This window comes from Peromyscus maniculatus, chromosome 2 (genome assembly GCF_049852395.1).
Source record: "Peromyscus maniculatus bairdii isolate BWxNUB_F1_BW_parent chromosome 2, HU_Pman_BW_mat_3.1, whole genome shotgun sequence".
Classification (NCBI taxonomy): domain Eukaryota; kingdom Metazoa; phylum Chordata; class Mammalia; order Rodentia; family Cricetidae; genus Peromyscus; species Peromyscus maniculatus.
In genome coordinates this window covers 169517483-169537313 of record NC_134853.1, presented here as the reverse complement: position 1 = coordinate 169537313, position 19831 = coordinate 169517483, and the positions used below count along the sequence as shown (strand labels likewise).

The 19831-nt window shown below is 58.0% G+C and overlaps 2 protein-coding genes across 5 annotated transcripts; one reads left to right on the top strand and one right to left on the bottom strand.

Moving 5' to 3' along the window:
- Nucleotides 1-4596: 4596 nt before the first annotated feature.
- Hes3 (hes family bHLH transcription factor 3) lies at nucleotides 4597-7550 on the top strand. The gene is made up of 4 exons (XM_076565744.1): nucleotides 4597-5122; nucleotides 5547-5642; nucleotides 5721-5802; nucleotides 6157-7550. The coding sequence occupies exons 2-4, from the start codon at nucleotides 5562-5564 to the stop codon at nucleotides 6519-6521; spliced, it is 528 nt and encodes a 175-aa protein (XP_076421859.1). The 5' UTR covers nucleotides 4597-5122; nucleotides 5547-5561; the 3' UTR covers nucleotides 6522-7550.
- A 512-nt stretch (nucleotides 7551-8062) lies between these two features.
- On the bottom strand, nucleotides 8063-19251 carry Gpr153 (G protein-coupled receptor 153). Of its 4 annotated transcripts, none has more exons than XM_015987293.3 (6): nucleotides 19005-19251; nucleotides 14152-14643; nucleotides 13631-13811; nucleotides 11505-11697; nucleotides 10919-11103; nucleotides 8063-10535 (listed from the first exon to the last, which is right to left on the bottom strand). In XM_015987293.3, the coding sequence occupies exons 2-6, from the start codon at nucleotides 14505-14507 to the stop codon at nucleotides 9801-9803; spliced, it is 1650 nt and encodes a 549-aa protein (XP_015842779.1). In that variant the 5' UTR covers nucleotides 14508-14643; nucleotides 19005-19251; the 3' UTR covers nucleotides 8063-9800. The 4 variants fall into 4 exon arrangements, with proteins under 4 accessions (XP_015842779.1, XP_006993846.1, XP_015842778.1 ...); XM_006993784.4 differs by having other exon boundaries at nucleotides 8063-10466; nucleotides 13382-13811; nucleotides 19005-19250; XM_015987292.3 differs by having other exon boundaries at nucleotides 13382-13811; nucleotides 19005-19249.
- Between the last annotated feature and the right edge of the window lie 580 nt (nucleotides 19252-19831).

The window sequence follows — 19831 nt, the reverse complement described above, 5'->3', positions numbered from 1 at the left end:
CACGAAGAGTATATACAGCCAAGGGAACAGTTCTACACAGAGTGCAGATACCCAGAGGAACAGTCACATGGAGAACACGCATATACCCAGGGATATCGTCACGGAACATGCACAGACCTAGGAAGACAGTCACCCACAGAGAGGGCTACATCCAGATGCACAGAGAAGAGTCTGGCCAAACAGTCTCACTGGGAACCCAGCTCTTCATCCAAATGCAGGAGGCGACAGGTCTCCAGAACAGTTAAAAAAAAAAGGGGGGGGGGATGCCAGTTCTGATGCGCTTCGACTTTTCTTGAAAAATAAGCATTTGAATGTTTTTTGTCCTAGCAGCTTCCAGGCAAGCACAAAAGGAGGAGCTCTTTCTCAGGCTGTAGGGTCCCTCTGCAGCCCGCACCTTCATGACTCCTTAGATATCACCACCACAGGCTAAAGCAGCTTTCCTGGCTGGGCCCAGCTGGAGAGCTGTCCTGTTTTGGAAACTGAGGCAGAGAAGCAGACAGACTTGATCTGGACAGACTGAGACTGCTTTATCAGAACAGCGAGTGGCCCTGACCTTTCCTCTGGATGAAGGCTGTATACACTTAGAGAGGCTAGGGACATGTATGTACACATGCACACATATGTATATAGCTATAGGAAGTTACAGGTATTTTATCGTTTGACTGGAAGCAGGGTGGGTTGTTTTGATACCCAAGCATAATGTTTCTACAGACTGAGCAGAATCATCAGGCTGGGGCCAAGCAATTCTTAATGGCTAGGGACTATTGCTCCAAACAGCTTGACTCAATTCTTCATGAATTGAGGCGATTACCAACACTAAGAACCACCTTAACATCTCCAAATTAAACCACAAGCTGAGGTGAACTCATTTTTCAGTCTTTTTTTTTTAGATTTATTTTTTTTACTTTAAATTGCAGGTGTGTGTGTGTGTGTGTGTGTGTGTGTGTGTGTGTGTGTGTATGTATGTATGTATGTATGTATGTGAGTGCAGTGCTAAAGCCGTGTTGAACCCCTGAAGCTGGGGTTACAGGTAGTTGTGAGCTGTCTTTGGCAAGAACAGTAGGCACTCTTAACCACTGAGCCATCTCTCCAGCCCCCAGACTTTTGTTTCTTAAACAGCATGGTTTTACTGAGCAAGAGAGATTGTGAAGGGGAGAGCAGAGCAAGCCCAAGGCAGGAACGCAGGTCTGTGAATGAGACAAGCGTTGACACGCCACCCATTCTACACACAAAATTCCCAGGGTGAGAGCTGGCTCGTGGTATTTCATTCAAGCCTGAGGCCAGCCAAGCAGGAGGAAAGCCCAGGATGCTCACATCCCCCTCCCTAGCGATGGATGCCGGATCAGTCATCTGCAGAGGGCTGTTGCCCCCTGCAGCTCCTGGCTATTCACGGCCTCTGGCCTATCCAGAGGGCAGTGGGGAGGAGTCTGTCCAGCGTGGCTATGGGTCTCCACTGGAGACAGCCAGGCCTTCCAAAAGAACATTTTCTCTCCTCTTCTCTGGCAGTCACAGGCTGGAGGAATGAAAGCGTCTCTTTCCAGTCTGGTAAATGACGCGTGATTTATGAGTACATCAGCCCACGGTGCATAAGTCATACGTGAACAAAGGGGCCGGGTAAATATTTAAAGATTAGAGCCAGCTCGGGGGAGACACAAAAGGCCAGGACAAAGAGGGTCTCTCTGAATTCACTCTTCCTGAGCTGGGCTGGCCTGGTCAGTGTTGATGCACTCACTGAAGTCCCAGCCTTTATCCCCAGAAGGGCCCTCGGCTGCTGTGCCTTTCAATGTCCTCACAGAGCCAAAGAGAGTTAAACAATCGCAGCCTCTCCAAGCCCATCTGGAGACAATCGACGGAGTCATTTCAGGGCTTTTGCTGTGTTCCTGATAGTTAATTACACACAGCAAAAGCTTCATCCCACTTTGAAACACATCTGCAGAGGCGGACAGGCTTCTTCCTCCAGTTCCGACCAGCATCCACCGCGGTCTGGGCCCGGCTCATCATTTAGCATTGAAAGTGCAGGAGAGTGCTCACCACTCAGGACCCTGGGCAGCCAAGGGCTGGTGTCTGGGATGGGAGGTGGGGCATCTTAGTGGGGCCCTTGTCTGGGGGCTTCAAGCCCCGCTCCCACTTTGTTTCCAGAACTGTGTGTACTTCTTGCCAAAGTCAAGAAATCGAGTGGGAAAGTCACAGAGGCACCGGCCATTTTCACCCTTAAATTCCTCCGTGTGAGACAGGGTGGGAGTGGGGTGGGCTGAGAGCGAACATTTTTCCTTGAATGACCAAAAGGGGCCTGGGTTTCTCTTCCTGTACTCCTTTCCAGGTACCTTGGGGACCCTGAGTGCTAAAGATAGGAAGGGAGTTGGTGGCCCACATCCTGGTTTGCATAAGCAGCGTTTCTAAGCTGGTCCATGACCTTCCCAGCAGTCCAAAAGAGAACTCTGCCCAGCTTGCTCTGAGAGGGTGAGGTGAGCAGCAGCTGTCTCTCCTCACCTCTGGGAAAGCTCTCTCTCCCTGGTGGGTCTGCCTGCCGGGGCAGGCAAGACGTCTCTCATGGACAGATGGAACACCATGGTGTCCTCAGCTTGCATCTCTTTACCTGTCACCTTTTCCAATGACCTCGCCGGATGCACAGGTCTGGTCTAACTTAGTGCGGGAAGAGGTTGCCTAGAGGACGAAGCTGTAATGGGAGCTACCCTAGTGGAAAGAAGGGGATTGTTTCAGAGCTGGGGTTGGGAGGGGGAGATGGAGGGGTCCCTCCTGGTCATGAGCTTGCACGACCCTCAGCCACAGGAGCAGGCATTGGGGGGTGTTTTGTAGCGGTAAATGAAGGAGGACCGGCCCACGGGAAAGGGCGGTGGGAGGCATGGTGCAGCTCAGCCACAGGCTTGTTAAACAGATCCCAGCAGAGTGCAACCGCTAAGAATCCGGTCCTCGCCCCGTGGCGGGCCTCACTTCCCCCAGTCAAAGCAGAACATTGCAGATTAGTACATTTTGTGGTCAATTTTCCACTACCTAAGAAACACTTAGCCACCCACATGAACGGCCCCACCCAGTGCAGCCAGGATTCCTGGGTAGGCTTGTGAGGTGATGGCCCAGACAGTGAAGGGTACTGGGGGGCGGGCGGGAGCGAGAGAGGGGGACTTTATAGTGACTCTAATTCTGGAGAGGGGGCGGGACCAGTGCCCCGCGCCCCGCAGTGCTCCGGGAAAGCTGTGCGCAGAACCATTGGTTTGCTAATTCACTGGACTGAAAGGCTCGGGCAGCAGTTTATGGGGAAGTATTGTAATTACAAGACAAATTGCCCCGGTTCTGACTTGGCTTGAGAGCGAGGAGGGTGGAGGGGACCCGTGGAGTTGAGGCGCGCGCCGGGCCTCCCTACAGATGTGCGGCAGCTGGAAGCCCGTGCGCCGCGGGGAGCCGGGAGTTTGCCCCGAGAAGGCGGGCGCGGGCGCCGCTTTGTGCAAACCGCACAATGCCTTTAACACTCGGCTGCTCCCTTTGTGCGGAGCCTCCTGCCCGCCTGCCCCGCGGCGCCTTTGTACCGTGCCGCCACCTCCCCAAAGCGATAGCTAGGCACACTGAGGCGGGCCGGGCCCGGCTGGCCCGGGCGCTTTAAGGGCCCGCCTGACCTGGGAGCTTTAAAACTACCCGGCGCGTGGCAGCGCTCGCCACTGGGCTTCAGCCCCGTCACCAGCCCAGAATACAAACCCACCCGTATCTGGTCCACCCACCCTACGGCGGGGGACAGGAGAAGGTTCCCGAGTTCTGGTCGCCTTTGCCGAGGCCTGAAAGGGGGAGGGCGGGGCTCGATTCTCCACGCTGCTTGGCGCTTGGGAGCGCACCGACAAGGCCCGCCAATGCCCAGAACAGGGAGGAGGGAAGTGGAGGGTTCAGAAAGATGCCCGGTTTGGGGGCATCTTGACCCAGCAATATCCTCTTGAGGCCATACAGAGATCCTTGTTTTCAATATTGACCACAGAGAATGCTGTGGGACTTGCGCGACTTCCTCATAGGCATGGTCAGGATGCCGCTTCAGTCTCCTGGCCCCCAAACGAAGACCAGAAGAATGAAAGAAAAGGAGTTCTCCAGGTTTGAACTCGAGAGTTCCCCTGGAGGTCTGCCTTGTCAGCCACAGCCGTGGTTCCAACTTCCCTGATCCAACGGGAGTGGTGTGAGGCGATCGCAGCCCTGTCCTACAGCAGGTGGTTCCAGGGCCTCCTGTGTCCTCACACACGGAAAATGGACAGGTGTACAGGGACGTACAATGCAGTCTGGACTCTCCTCAGAGCATCAGTGGTCCCCACCCCGACTCCCCACTCATTGAACTGAAGAGGAGGTTCCCAGGAGCCGAACCCAGATGCACCCAGGCTCTCTCCCTTTCTCCCTCCCTCCTCTCTTTCTCTCTCTTCTTTGAGACAGGGTTTCTCTGTGTAGCCCTGGCTGTTCTGGAATTCGCTCTATAGACCAAGCTGGCCTCGAACTCCGAGATCCACCTGCCTCTGCCTCCTGAGTGCTGGGATTAAAGGCACATGCCACCACACCCGGCTCAGTTGTTTTTCTCTTAAAGACTGGTTCTTCACCAGAGTCAGAAGCTTGGAAGCCCGGGGCTGGGGGTGGGGTGGCCTGCCTCCTAGCTGGAAGTCTCTATATTGGGTTCTATTCGTCAGTACTCCAGTCTCTGGGTCCTTGGAAAGAGGAGGCCCGTTGTGGCCCTGCGGGCGGGCTGCATGCTTTAATGGGACACATGTTGCTGCATGGCCCCCACAGGCCCTGCTTGCGACTGGCTTTGAGAAGCCACAGGCAGAAAATTGCTACATTGTCCCGACATTAGGGCGACTAATTCAGCATCTCAGCGTGGCCAGAGCGTGAAAGGCATCGCTGGCCAGCACTCTTCGCCTCAGCGTCTTCATCAGGCCTCGGGACACCTAGGGCACCATCATCATCATTTAGGGTGGCACGCAGCACACAAAGCTCCCTGTGACATTGGAGGACCACCAGAGGAATGTTGGGAGATAAGAAGCCAGGACTTGGCAAGTAGAGACAGAGGTGAGACCTACAGTCCTGGCTCAACAATGCCTGGAGAGGATGGCTTGGGGGAAGTCTTCATACTGGAGCAGTCACGGTGAGCCAAGGAAGAAATTTATAAATAAGGAAAGGAAGCCTTAGAGCTGCAGAAAGCGTCTTGAAAGCCAGAGGCAGCCTGGGCTATTGGAAGGGGCCTCGCAGAGGGATATGGGGGCAGCTCTCCTGCATCCCCTTTCCATCCCCTCCCCCTCTGGGTTTTTCCAGTTCCTAGAGCCTCATTGACATGTAAACGAGGTACCCCTATAAAGGCAATGCAGCCTACTGTCTGTGCAGACATCACAAAATGGGCACTGAGCCCACATCCAGGGGCAGCCCCAGTGGCCCAGCCAGCAGCTTCCGAAAGGTTTGGGGCCCTGAAGGGTATGGGATGAGAACTCTTGGGGTGGGAACCCCTGGGCTGGAGGGAGTGGAGGCCTGGAAAGGTAGGGCCTTCCCTCTAAAAACTACTGGCTGGCCCGCAGATCTCCAAGCCTCTGATGGAGAAGAAGCGCCGGGCACGCATCAACATGTCCCTGGAGCAGCTCAAGTCTCTTCTGGAGAGACACTACTCGCATCAGGTAAGGCAGGAGAGGAGGGGAGCGATGGGTCCAGCCCTTCCCCAGTCTGCCTGCTAAGAGGGGCTTACGGCTTGGCAGATACGGAAACGGAAGTTGGAAAAGGCTGACATCCTGGAGCTGAGTGTCAAGTACATGAAAAGCCTTCAGAATTCATTGCAAGGTAGTGAAGCAAGGCCTTGAAGAGCGGGGAGGGATGTGTGGGAGCTAGCCAAGGCGTCCTGCGGGGAGGCGCGGCTTTGTCCGCCAGGAAACCCAGAACTTGGGAAGCTGAGGCAGGAGGATAGAGAGTTGGAGAGTAGTCTGAGCTACTGGGTAGAGAGGAAAGCTGAAGCGAACCGCGAGGTGAGGAGGGTCCATCACCTAGCTGGGGTGGATGTGGGGAAGAGCAGCTAAGGCCTGTCTGGACTGGCTTAGTGTGAGCCTAGGTCTGCCCCACCCAGGAGTCTTCTCCCCTCCCTTTATCCTCCACGTCTCTTCTCTTCTATCCCCTCCTCTCCTCCCTTCCCTTCTCCAGGACTCTGGCCAGTACCCAGTGGGGTCGACTACCCGTCTGGCTTCCAGGGCTGCTTGCCCGGCGTGAGCCAGCGGCTTCGGCGCGGAGAGGATGGCAGCGGCCTGCGCTGCCCCCTGGTGCTGGAGCGCAGGGTAGCCAGCACCACGGACAGCGCCAGCCCGCAGGCGGTCTCTGTTCTCAGCCCCTGCCTCCCGGCCATCTGGGGCCCTGCTAACGCTGCAGGTGGCTCCCAGTCCCCGCTGTCCCCGCTCCCTCTCCCTAGAGGACTCCCTGAGTCCTCCACCGGCGTTCCGGCACCACAACCAGTGTCGAACTGCCAGACCGAGAGCCCGAGACCCGGGCTTGGGGTGTGGCGGCCCTGGTGAGGCCTAGGCAAGGATTCAGACTCAAGACCCCCCCACCCCGTCCCCCGCCCCATCACCCGCCGTCTAGTCTGGGGACACAGAAACTATTTGGGACGCACCCATGGTGACTGCAGAAACTCTTTCAATCGGTGGCCTAGTGAGGCTGCAGGAAAATCCACGCAGCCACTTGCGGATGGGGTCTAGGTGAATTCACCCACTCCAGCCCCATCCACCAGCCAGACCAGCTCCCCTCCTCCCACCTCTAGTGGAGCTAGGAGGGGACGTGTGGACTGTGCCCCTTTCCCAGGGACCCGGGGCTGGCATTCCGCCCCTGCCCCCCTCTCCACGGCTGCGTCACGGTGGGAAGGTCGCGGTCGCCAGCGGCGCAGAGCGGACCCCTCGCAGCGAGGAGAATCGCTGCCCCGCCCTGGCCCATTCAACCGGCCTCGGGCGCTCTGTTCCCACGGGCACAAAGCGCGCAGGGCCCCGCCCCTCCAGCAAGAAGCTCCCATCCCATCTCACCCCCACCCAAGACCTTCTCACTACCATCGCAACCCACTCCCTCTGCACGGGGCCCACCCTGCGGTGGCGCTCTCCAAGGCCCTCCCTTCGCAGATGCTCACGGCTGCGGGGTCCTGGCGCGCAGCGCCGGCTCCGCCCCTAAGGTGCATTGAGTGCTCCGCCGCCTTGCCTCGCCTCGCCACAATTGCTGCGTGGCACTGCCAGCGCGAGCCTCGGGACTTCCGCTGAGATCTGCGCATTTTGTGTTCTCTAAAGACCGGTACCCGGGACCACATAGTGCTTTCTGAGCCCCAGACTCGGAGAGCTCTGCTCCTGTCACTATGCCATGCGCGGCGACTACCGAGGGGAGAGATCAGTTTTTCGCTCCCAGGCTCCTATCGTGAGCCAGCCTGGGGTCCAGTCAGAAACCCCTGCACCTCCTAGTACCAACGTGCAATTCTGAATAAAGACTGGGTGTTAAGTACAGACTGAGACGTGAGTGCACCACAAACTACCTTAGGGTAATATCAAGTTTGGGGCGTCTCTTGCCCTGCCAATAAACACGTTCTGGTCCACTTAGGATTCTCCGCAACTTGGCTCTCCCACTAACCCACCCCACAGAGCGGGCTTTCTGAAGCAAGGACCAGTGCAGAGCCCTGCCCTGGCCATCTCAAGGCGGCCTCTGGTCAGCCCGCCTGGTGGGAGAAAAGCCAAGACTTTTCTCTCCCCTGCCGCTAGGTGGCGACCTCTCAGCGAGGACCAGGAATGGTGCGTGAATTCCACTGGAATCACTGGAGTGAGGTTTCACGGGCACACCCAGACTAGCTGTACCGAGTCAAGTTCACAGGTTGCCGCCCGTGACAGGGGACCCACCCACTGCTGCCTACTGTTGTGGGCCCAGGTCTGCCTCTGGCCAGTGGGACAGCAGCACCTGCTTGGAGAAATGGCAAGTCCAAGGGAATGAATGATACACTGGCCTGGACTTCAGGCTCTAGACAGACAGAGGTTTGGGGTTAGCCCTGTGGAAACAGGTTTCCGTGAACCAGCCTCAGAAGGCTGTGTGCAAACCATGAGGAAACTTTTATTGGGTCCTGTACAGAAATGTTTTTCAAAAATCTACAAACGCATCCCTGACTCTGGGCTAGGCGGTGGTATACAGATAGTGCTCTTATCAGTAACTCACGGCCAAGGTCCTTACAGGCATCAGCAAGCAAGGAGGCTGAAGAAGGGTGGGGAAGAGCCCTGGTGCCCAGGGTCCGCTGCTTGGGGCTTGCCCTTAAAGGTTTGTATAAAGTAGGAGTGACTTAGGGCACAAGGTCCCCACTACAAGTATTGCCGTTGAATACAAAACAGAGTGAAAACCCAAGGTGATAAATTGACAACTGGAGGCCGGGGAGGGAGACAGTGGCTAGCTGGTGGCCTCTGCCCCCACATGACGTCAGTCCCTGAAGGCACAGCAGCAAATAACCAGAGGAAGCTTCTCCCATGTCCAAAGATGGACTGACTGCAGCCCCTGCTCATCTGGGGTGTCTAATCTTTCACTTACCCCACAGCCAGGGACTACAGGGTCCTCTGAGGCCTAGGACAGGGCAGTCACCCATCCCCATCCGGAGTTGGAACTCTGTCCGGAGAGGGAGAGGAGATGGGCCTGGCCATTGGGCAGTGAGAACGGGGCACAGGCTGCTCTGTGCTGGCCTTTGAGGCTATCTCCAGGTCCCAACACAGGGGCTCTGCTGTACGGTGGTGGTGCTTCCCCACCCCAGCTCACAGCCTGGGTGTTTCCTGGGAAGACCCATGTCCCTGCCACAGCCCAGAGAGAGGTCTACCCAGGAGAACAAAGCCCTTCTTTGCAGTGGAGGAGGGGTACAGGACACCCTTTTCGGGACCCGTGCCTGTGTGGGTGCGAGGCAGAGCTGGAGATGGGCACCAAGACAGGGAGGCCCACTTCCATTTGCTTTAGCTCTGTGCACCAGGTACCCGCAGCCTTCACAGCAGGATCACAGAATGGCCGACTTAGTGGGAGACAGGCAATATGGTGTAGTCTCGAGCATGGGGACACTACTGGGGTCAAGGTGGCTGTTATACCCATGGAGTTGTGCTTTAGCTAGAGTGAGTCTCCAAGACGGCAAAGGTCATCGAGATGGGGAGGCCTCAGATCTGGGGGTCAACTGCTGAAGGCTGACCCTCACCAAGGGCCCTAAGACCAGGAGGGTTCTTCAAACAGCCCTGAGAGATGTATCATGGTCCGTCATTCACTCATCAGAGACAGGGAAACTGAGGCAGGTGACAGGGAAGCCTGCTCAGTAGAACTTGTTTGGGTTTTGAAGACCCCTGTGCTTACAGACGCTCTACACGGCACACCCTTGCGGTGAGGCAGAGGCAGTACCAGTGAAGTTGAACGCGGTCCAGCAGCTTCTGGCTTAAGCTTCTCTGAGAAGGGATTTGGTCCTTTCTCATGGTGGTCAGGTCTCAGGGTCTCCTATACACCCCAGCCTAGCCTCAGAGGGCTGGGGAAGGTGTACTAAATGTGCAGGTGCCACTCACTACAAAGGCACAGCCTATCCCTTCCTGAGAGATGCCGGGCCCAGCAGCAGGTCTGTGTCCTGTGCAGCCATCAAAGGCGGCCATCGTCCCTCCAGGAGATATCAGAAGGAAGGAACCATAGAGGGGCGCAGAGCCCACCATCCATTCACCCCACGGGTGGGTGGTACTTGTCCGCGCGCCTAACACATGCGATGGCATCTTTGGTGCTGTGCCTCTCTCATCTGCATGGCGGCCCTAGGGCGGACCGAGAGGGCCCTAGGACGCAGAGCCCAGCGAGTCCGAGTTCAGCGTGACGTAACCCGAGGACTCGGAAGGCGAGCTCAGAAAGCTGCTGGTGCTGCCGCCGCCCGCCGCGTGCAAGCCTCCGGGCTCGCCCCACGATGCGCTCAGGCCAGTCTGCAGGGGCCCCGCGTGTGTGCGCGTGGCCCGGCGTCCGTGGCTGCGTTGCGTACGGCCGCCAGGAGGGGTCGGGACCTCACCAGGCTCCGTCCCGTCGGAGGCGGCGGGGAAAGGCCGCGCTGGGGCCGGCAGACGACGCAGGGCCTGCGGCTCGCGCTCGAAGGCGGTCAGCGCGAAGGCGTCCGGCAGCAGCGAGACCGAGGCGGAGCGGGCGCCAGGCCCCGGGCGGCGACGCGGGCTGCCGGGAGGCGAGTCGGGGGTGCGACGCGGGCCGCCGTCCAGGGACGAGGGCTGCAGAGACAGCAGGCTCTCGGCCGAGCGACGGCGCGGGCGAAATGGGGGCGCGTCCTCGGCGAAAGCCAGAAGGCTCCCGCGCCGCCGGTCGGACCCCGCGGGCAGCATTAGGTGCGCCGCCAGGGCTGCCAGATCCTCGCCGGAGCTCCAGCGCGGTAGGAAGGTGGGCAGCGGGACTGCCGCCCAAACGTCGGCGTCATCGTGGGAGAACCGCCGTGTGGGCGGGACCTGCGAGCACCCGGCCGGGCTGAAACGGGGCTGCCCTCCTGGAAACCCGCATTGATGCCTCCCCGCGCCCTGCAGAGCAGTGTGTGGGTCAGGGACTAGGGCCCCCTGATTCGGAGCTGTGAGATTTGGGGCAAGTGACAACCTCTCTGAACCTCGGTGTTGAATGAAGCTTGGGTCAGTTGGAGAGAAGTCTCATGGGAAGGTTCACAGTTCAAACACCAGTGGACCCCTCTTCCAGAGCACGGGCGTAGGCCCACCCGCAAAGACTGTGACCTCGAGGCAAGCCAGGGGCTGACAGCCATCCACTGCCACTGATCTGTACGTGCGTGCATGCATGCATGCCTGAAGCAAGCGAGCGAGCGAGAGCGATATCGAGGGGGCGGGGGAGGGGAAGAGAGAGAATAGTCCACCACAGACTTACGAGGAGGGCCCTCCGTTCTGCCTCAACCTACCTGCAGATACTGCATCCTATCCTCCTGCAGTGGCCGCAGAGGGTAGAGCTGGGGCAAGCCTCCCTCCAGGGCAGAGAGCTCATACTTGGCCATCCTGTCCAGGGCCACGAAGTCACCTCCATAGCTGTAGTCAAGGGAGCGCTCCAGTACCAGGTCAGGGGAGATGCTACCATCTAGGCTGGTCTCTGCAGGATAGGACAGAAGCACCATGAAAACGTGGGGGCATCAGGAAGGTTTTAAGGATCCCCATGAGGAAGGGACTAGTTTGCAGAAAGGGCAGGCAAGGGTTCCGAGTTCAAGTCCCAGCTACAACACACTTTAGTTGTGAGTCTGAAGGCTGACATGTTGAGCACTTCGCTCCTCTGAGATTTGGGGTGGGGACTCCACGGGGCCAAGCACCCACACAGGCTGACAGCTCCTGACACACAGCCTGTTGCCACAGGAATATCTGGTGGTGGTCGGAACAGGGTCACCTAAGGGCCGTGTACCCCCCACCAAATGGGGTACACCAAATGACTGTTTCGGCAGACACCAGATCTCACCCCGGTGCTGCACTCCCCAGGGGCCACCCTGAAGCCATCCTTACCATTGTCAGAGTCCTCATCATTGGCCATAAGGGCCACGCACTTCTCCCAGACTGCCTTGAGGTCTGCCCGGTAGCGGTCACAGGTCCAGAGGAAGACAGGCAGCAGCAGAGCCTGGACCACGGAGCACCACAGGACACAGAGCACCATCCAGGGCGCCGAAGCGTCAGCCCGCAGGCTACTGAAGCTCACCACCTGTGGGCACAGGGCTAGGCCTGACCTACAGGGCCCTCCCCACAGCCTCCCCTCCTAGCCACAGCTGCCACAGCTGTGCGGCAGAGCCCATAACCCCCTCACTGCCCAGAGGACAAGAAGGCTGAGGAGGTGGCTGTCGAAGGCTCCAGGCGAAGGAAGGGCAGCTGCGTGAGTGGCGGCAGGGCCCGTGTCCACCCTGAGCAGAGCTGGCTGTGTATATCACCCCCAGTGTGTTGGCAGCAGCCTCATGGGTGCCCAGGGGGTGACGTGACACAGGGTTCTGTGGACCACTTCCAAAGGAACAGGCCTCCAGCCTGCACTTCTGTCACTGCCCTATCTTCCCGGGCCAATGGCTCCTTAGCTCTGCCCCTACCCACAAGCTCAGACCCCAGAGGAGACTTAGCACCACAGGGCTCTTCCCAGGTCCCCCTTCAGCTTGGAAAGTGTTTAATGATGCCAGAGCACAATTGGGCACGCTGTATCGGTTCCGCGACTGAGCAATCCTTGGAAAGCTGGTGAATTCCTCTGGGGCTCCGTTTCCTCATTTGTGAAATGGGCTAAAAACGCCCACACTACAGAAGGCGAGGTAAGGATTCCTTTTTTAAAAAAATATATAGTTTCACTTTTTAAGCATTTATTTACGTGTGTTTTGTCTGAACGCATGTACGTGTACCACGTTCATGCCTATGGATGGTTGTAAATCACCATGTGGATACTAGAAAGCAAACCCAGGTCCTCTGCAAGAACAGCCAGCGTTTTTAGCTACTGAGCCATCTCTCCAGCCCGGAGGTAAGAACTGTCGATAATGTTTATGACAAGCAGTAGGCTCCATCAATGGCACCTACCTCCCGGCTCTGAGGTGGGAAGTGATGCTGGGGTGGCCCCTCCAAGGCCCCACTGTCTTTAGAGTACTTTGTCATTCTCAGGGCCCTTTCTTAGCTCTTACCTTTGGCATAAAGGACTGGGGGGTATCAAGCCCCACTGTAGATGAGGACCGTAGAGTGGGAGGGTGTTGGGCCTGCTGAGGGCAGGGTGACAGAGCAAGCTGGGGGTACAGCCTGAGAGGACATAACTTCCTGGCTGTGTAGGCAGGCTGGCTCTGGCATGGGCTCTTGTCTCTCCAGACCGTCTGTGGCAGGAGCCCCAATCAGACAGGAGCTGTTTTACTAAGTGCAGACTTCAGTCTTGAGCCAGCCTGGTCCAAGCTGGCCAGAGGACTGCAGGCAGGCCCACTGGACCGTGGTTAGCAAGGCCTTCATCCAGGGAGCCTTTCATCTGACCTCCTCCAGTCCTTACAATGGAGTGCAACTTCAGAGAAGCCGTTTAGGGGCCTGCCCTGTGCCAATTCAGTCTTGCCTACTACCTGCCACATCCTGGGGCCTGAGCAGGGGAGGGCAGTGGCATTGCTTCTCACGGAAAGGGCCTTGGGAGAGGGGAGGATGTACCGCTTGCAGTGTGACAAAAAGATCCTAGTCAGCTGACAAGGGTTCAAGTCTCATCACATCTACCCTGACTTTGGGAAGTCATGTACCTCTCTGAACTCTGCTTTCCAAATCTATAAAATGGGAGTAACAATTCACAGCCCGGAAGTCAGGTTTGAGGTTTCAGCCACCTGATGCCCAGTCCCTAGCCTGTCCTAGAAGCCACATCCACGACAGGCTCCCTACCCAACAACCTCACCCACCAGCACAGGGAAGCCCATGAGGCAGTCATAGATGACCACGATGGTGGCCACCAGGCCCGTAATCTGCAGCGAGGTTTTGGCAGGCTCCGAGCCGTCAATGGAGGATCGACGCTTGCCCTGTGTATCCTCCACCACGATGGTGGGCACAGTGAAGGCACGGCGGTCAGCCCGGCGCCCCACCTGCGTGGCCAGTGTCTGGAAGAGGGCAATGGCTGTGCAGACCACGCCCATGGCCACGCTGCCACCCACCAGTAGCAAGAAGCAGACTCCGAAGCCAAGGCCGATCTCAGCCACGATGAAGCGGCAGCCGTGGGTGTAGAAACGCTCACTGGTGTCGTGCCAGCCAACGGCAGGAAGGGCCGACAGGATGAAGGACACCATCCAGATGCCCATCACTGTGTGCACCGCCTGCTTCTTGGCATTGCTCAGCCTGGCATGGGGCAGGGCAGGATAGAGAATCCTGGTGTTACTCACCGACCTCTGAGGGACCACAGAGGGTCCTGACCACCCTTCCCCGCTGACACTGCAGTCTCCGCCCAGCCGCACAGCTGGCCTTGCCCCTCAGTGGAAAGCCATTCACACACCTGACCCTCTTCAGGCATTTCTGCCCTGTGACACTCACTCACCTTGTACAAACACGCCCTGTGACACTCACCTTCTACAAACACGCCCCTAGCAGGCCTGACCGTGCCGACCCTCAACCTCCTCACCCATCCTGGCATAGCGCGGCCACATACACAGACACACCACACGCACTGTCTCGCGCTCACCGATAGTTGACGGGCCAGCGGACCATCCACATGCGGTGGTAGGAGATGGAGGTGACAGAGAAACAGGTGGCCAGAGTGAGGGTGTAGAAGGTGGACACAAAGACCTTACAGAGGCCTTCGTTCCACTCGTAGTCGGGCCGCTGCCTCCGGAGCTGCACCACAGCATACGTGGCAATGGGGACCGCCACGTTGAGCATGTGGGTGGCTGCCAGGGTGCAAAGCAGGAACTCCAGTGGCTTCCACTTCCTCTGCTTGGCACCCACACTGAGGATGCCCCAGGCATTGGCTAGCAACGACAGGCCTCCACACGCCAGCCAGCCTACCGCACTGCCAGGCAGCCGCCGCTCATCACTCATGGTGCAGATCGGAGCTGGCGAGTGGCTGTGGCATCCTCCTCCTCCTCCTCCTCCTCCTCCTCCTCCTCCTCCTCCTCACCGTGCAGCAGCTCTCACGTGGGGGGGCTCGGTGAGGGAGGCCAGGGTCGAAGAGCAGCTGGGGAGGGAGCGATGAGCACTCAGTGAGAGATCAGAGGACAGCAAGCCGGGCACTCTCGGATGGGAGACCTGAGTGGGCGTGGCTTACACCCGGCTGCTGTGTCTCAGAAGAATCTATTACTTACCGGGCGGGAGGCCCAAGGGTGGTATACAGGGTAAGTGCACACTCCCGCATTTCCACTCACTTCTGACCATCTGAGTCTCCTTTTCCCCCTTTCTTTTTAATATTTATTTTATGTACTTGTGTGTGCCTGATAGTTAAGTATGTGCACCATGTGTATGCAGGGCCTCCAGAGCCCAGCAGAGGGCATCAGATCCCCTGGAAGTGGAGTTACAGGCAGCTGTAAGCCACTTGATGAGGGTGCTGGGAACTGAACCCAGGTCCTCTGGAAGAGCAACAAGTGTTCTTAACAGTTGAGCCATCTCTCCAGCCCAGAATCTGAGGCCACCTGTTCACTTACAGTCTCAGGCCAGGCTGGGCCCATATGGACTGTCTCTCTTTGGATTTATTCATTTTATACCATATGAAATGTTTTGCCTGTGTACCACATGTGTTCCTAGACCAGAAGAGGGTGCTGGGTCCCCTGGAACCGGAGTTACAGATGGTTGTGTGTGGTGATACATTGTGTACTCTAATAAACTTGCCAGAGGATCAGAGGACAGAGCCAGCCACTAGATTAGACACAGAGGCCAGGCAGTGATGGCACACACCCTTAATCTTATCCCTCAGGAGGCAGAGATCTGTCTGGATCTCTGTGAGTTCAAGGCCACACTGGAAACAGAGCCAGGCAGTGTTGGCACACACACACACACACACACACACACACCTTTAATCCCAGTACTGGGAAGCACACACGTCTTTAATCCCAGGAAGTGACATGGCTGGGTGGAGAAAGGTAGATAAGGGTGAGGAGACAGGAAGTAAAGCAGCTCAGCTGAGACCCTTCCGGGTGAGGACTCAGGGGCTTTCAGTCTGGGGATCCGTGGAGTTGGTGAGGTAACAGGTGGTGGCTGTGGCTTGCTCTGCTTCTCTGATCTTTCAGCTTTCACCCCGATATCTGGCTCTGGGTTTTGTTTTTTGTTTTGTTTTTTATCAAAAGACCATCTAGATTGAACAACAGTTGTGAGCCACCATTTGGGTGCTGGGAACTGAACCTGAGCCCTCTGCAAGAGCAGAAAGTGCTCTTAACCACTGAGCCATCTCTCCATCCTCAGTCTGGGTTTCTAAGGGACAGGACTATGCAACCCTGGTGAGCCTGGGACTTGCCTCGTGGACCAGGTATGTCCCAGTTGTGTGTCACAGCAAGCCTTCTCACCATCATGTGTCCCCACATCGCCACACAGACATCCCAGGCACTTGGACCTTCGTTCATTCCAGCTCCCCGCATACCTCCCTCCCTTTGCCTTCTCTGATCCCCCAGGTGACCTGTGAGGTGGAGATGAGCTGGCCACCACTCTCACACCCACCCTGGAAGTGGGTCGACAGTCTCTCATGGTGGGCACAGCCAGACTGTAACCAGACTGCATCACTAGTGGTGGGGCTCCACCTGAGGAGAGTTATGCTGCTTCTGTGGGGGAGCTAAGTGGATAGACAGCACATCTCTAAAGCCTAGGGCCCGGGTATCACACAGCGGATGCTGTGGAGGGACAGCAGCATGCCAGGAGCTAGGTCCCACACCCGGTGGGTACTATGAGGTAGTAGTTAGGACCATGTCCTGGGCCTGGATCTCACCTAGAGGGTTCTATGGGCTAGTGTTGGCCTGGAGTCACCCTGGAGCCCAGACCTTAACTGCCAGTTGCCTTCAGATGGGAGTGAGGGACACGGGATCCTAGGCAGGAGGTTAACCATGAGGGGAGAACCATACCCTAGTGGAAGGCTGATTCTAGACTGGCAGTCCCTTCCACCCCTCCCTCTACCAGCCTGTCGGCTCTTCCAGCTCCCTGTGCGGAGACTGCTTCATGGAACAGGCAGCTTGGGGAGGGTCCCCATGCCGAGGAGGCTACCTGCCGTCCTATTAGCTACTCAGGACTACCACACATCCAGCCTCACACAGCGCCTCCAGCTGGGGGCAGATGGGCAATTGCAGTCTTAACCAGGACTCCCAGCTCTCAGGCAGGGAAAACCAAGTTGTCCTGGCCAACTGAGCAGACATTCTCTGCTGGTCTTATCTACAATTTCTCTCCTTAAAAAAAAATTGTTTTGAGACAAGGTCACTCTATGTAGCCTTGGCTGTTCTGGAGCTTGCTCTGTAGCCCAGGCTGGCCTTAGACTTCCAGAGATCTGCCTGCCTCTGCCTCCCGAGTGCTGGCATCAAAGCACCACCCTCAGCTCTTGTCTATATAGTTTTCAGCCTGCTGTGGATTATTCTTCTCATTCGCTTTTGTGTGTCTGCCCCAGGCCTGCCCAGACTCTGACCCAGGGTTGGGTCTACTGTGGCCTGCTGCAGGAAGGGCAGTTTCTGCCCAAACATTTATTAGGTCCATGCTTGCAGAAACCAGTGTGGGCGGCAGGGTGGCCCTATCAGATTGTACCCTCCGCCACAGCGTCTGGGTCGGGCCAACCTCCTCAGCTGTAGACTAGAGGCTACCAGGTGAGTGTGTGTGTGTGTGTGTGTGTGTGAGAGAGAGAGAGAGAGAGAGAGAGAGAGAGAGAGAGAGAGAGAGAGGAGAGAGAGAGAGAGAGAGAGAGAGAGAGAGAGAGAGAGAGAGAGAGAGAGAGAGAGAGAGCGCATTGTGGGCTAGACTCAGGAAGCTGGAGTCCAGCCCCAGCTCCCCGCTGGTTACCTGATACCCCTGCACCTCAGTTTTCTAATCCAAAGATCAGACATGACAGTGCCTTTCTTGAAAAGAGTTGGCAAAGTACTTAGAGTGGAATCAGAGGCATAGTGAGCAGTCAGTAAACAGTTTCCTAGATTAAAGGATCGCATGGAGTAGAGCCGAGCTGGGGCCCTCACCCAGGCTTCAGTTCAGCGGTGTACAGGACAGAAGGGTACGGGTGGGTGAGGGAGGGGGCACACTTCTCCAGCATCGTTAATGGGTAGCTAAATGCCATCCCCATTACAGAGAGACATTTCGATGGAGGGAGGGGGAGAGAGAGATATGAGATCACCTGCCAACATCTTTATGTGCCCGAGCCAGGATTCAAACTGCAGGCATCAAACACCAGAGTCGTGGTCCCAAGCCCTTCTAAAAAGTCCCCAACAAGTACTTTACAGCTCCCAGAAGCAAGATCTGTCCCAGCTGCTCATCCCTGCAGGAGAGATCCTAACTTTGGCAGCAAGGCTGCCTTCAAGCTGAGGACAGCTGAGAGTAAAGGGCCAGGGCAGGCTATACTTGACCCCGGGAGTCCTGAAGGCTGTGTTCTGGGAGGGGAGGACTGTTCTCGAGTGTTGGGAAGTGGTGGGGACGCGCTGTTGATGCCCACAGACCCCACTGGGCCCCATCGGGATTTGGCTATTCTAGCCAGCAAGAATCTATCCCTTCTGCAACGGATTCCAAGCATCTCCAACATTTCCAAGATGCTTCCCACCTCCCTATCAGGGACCCCACAACTCGCCCTCCCCAAGGCAGGGCACAAAGTAGGTGAGACAATCTAGAGACCCTCCCAGGCCTTGAAGCCTCCTCCCTCTGCAGGGTCTGCGGGCAGGGCCAGCTCTTGACGTCACGACCCAGGGCCAATGAGGCCGCGCAGCCCCAGGGCTGGATTGCGCAACAAAGAGAACCCAGAACTTGAAAGGATTCCCCGGGTTCGGGCTGCGCCCACCCATCTCTGAGAAGCCTACGCTTCGTGATTTCGCCTCCTAGCTGGTCTCTGGTCTGCCAAAAGGTCTCCAAAGGCCCAGCTGGACGGCGGCTCAGAGCACAGAGCGCAGTGCACGCCCCTTGACACCCCACTTATAGGTCTCGGTCTCCCGGGGCTCAGTTGGTTTCTCTGCCCGCCCCTAAAAGGCGCAGCCCTGCCGGTCTGGCCCTTGTAGGTCTTCCACTTTCCAATCCCGAGGGCGCGTCCAAGCGACGGCCTGGGGAGACAGATTAGGGGTGGGACTGTGCCTCAACCCGCACCTCAGTTTGCGCTTGGCATGGGGGCCTGGGACCCACAAAGTAGCCACGCCTGCCCGCTGCCAGCCGTCAAGGACTGCGCTGCCAGCCCTGGAGGCGGGGAGCCGAGGAAGAGGCTGGCTCGGAGAAGTTACCCTGAAGGTCCCCAAGTTGATGGTGGTGGGGCGTTCCATCCCCAAAGGCTACCCACGGCCACTCCGACGGACCCCGCGTCCCACCAGGTGTCACAGCGCCTCCTGGTCCAATCCTCCCGCCCGGATTTCCCCTTCGGTGTCCCTGGGCCGGGGCGGCGTCGCTCACCCAGCATTCGGGCGCCCAAGGCTCCAGCTCGCTGCTCCCGCCTCCGGCTGCGGTTCCCACGCCCCGGCACTGAGCGCCCGCCGCCAGGGGCCGCGGGGGTGGCTGGCGGCGGAGCAGCCCGCGGGCCGGGGCATCCTGGCGGCGGCTGCCGATAGCCAAAGCACTGCGCTGCGCTCGGCCCCGCCGCCCTCCCTCCCTGGGCACCGCCTCCGCCACGGCCGCGGTCGGCTCTCGCCGTTCGGCTGGCTGCGCTCAGGCGGCCGGGGGCGGGGGGCGGTCCAGGGCGCATGCCTCTGCCGGGGCCTCCGCGCCGCCCCCTGGCCGCGCCCCGCCTTCCCGGGCGCGTCGCGCTGGCCCCCCACTCCGGGCAGCCACGTAGCCCCAGCAGCCGCAGTGAAGCCCCTTGGAGCGCGCGACAGGACCCGCCCATGCTGGGGCCTCTTGGGTCTGGGTCACTCGCGCAGCCTCCTCTTGGCCGCCCGGAGTTGAGGGGCGGGGCTCGCAGGCCAGAGAAAGGGGAGCTTGGTCACAGAGAGGACACAGGACAGGGGATGTGGGGAGTCAGGGAGGAAGCCACGTCAGATGTTAGCATCCTTGACAAGAGGGACGGGATTCATGCGCCTGAGGATTACTGGCTTCTAGGAATCACAGTAGCAGGAGGCAAGGTTCCAACTTATTACCTGTGCAGCAGAGACCTCAGGAGTGCAGAGAGGACAACATGGACTCAGCCCTGTCCCCTCTGAGACTCTGACCAACCAAGCTGATGGGTAAGAGCCAGGATTTGAAGCATGGCTCCTGACTCCTCCTCCCCTCCTGGAACCCACCTC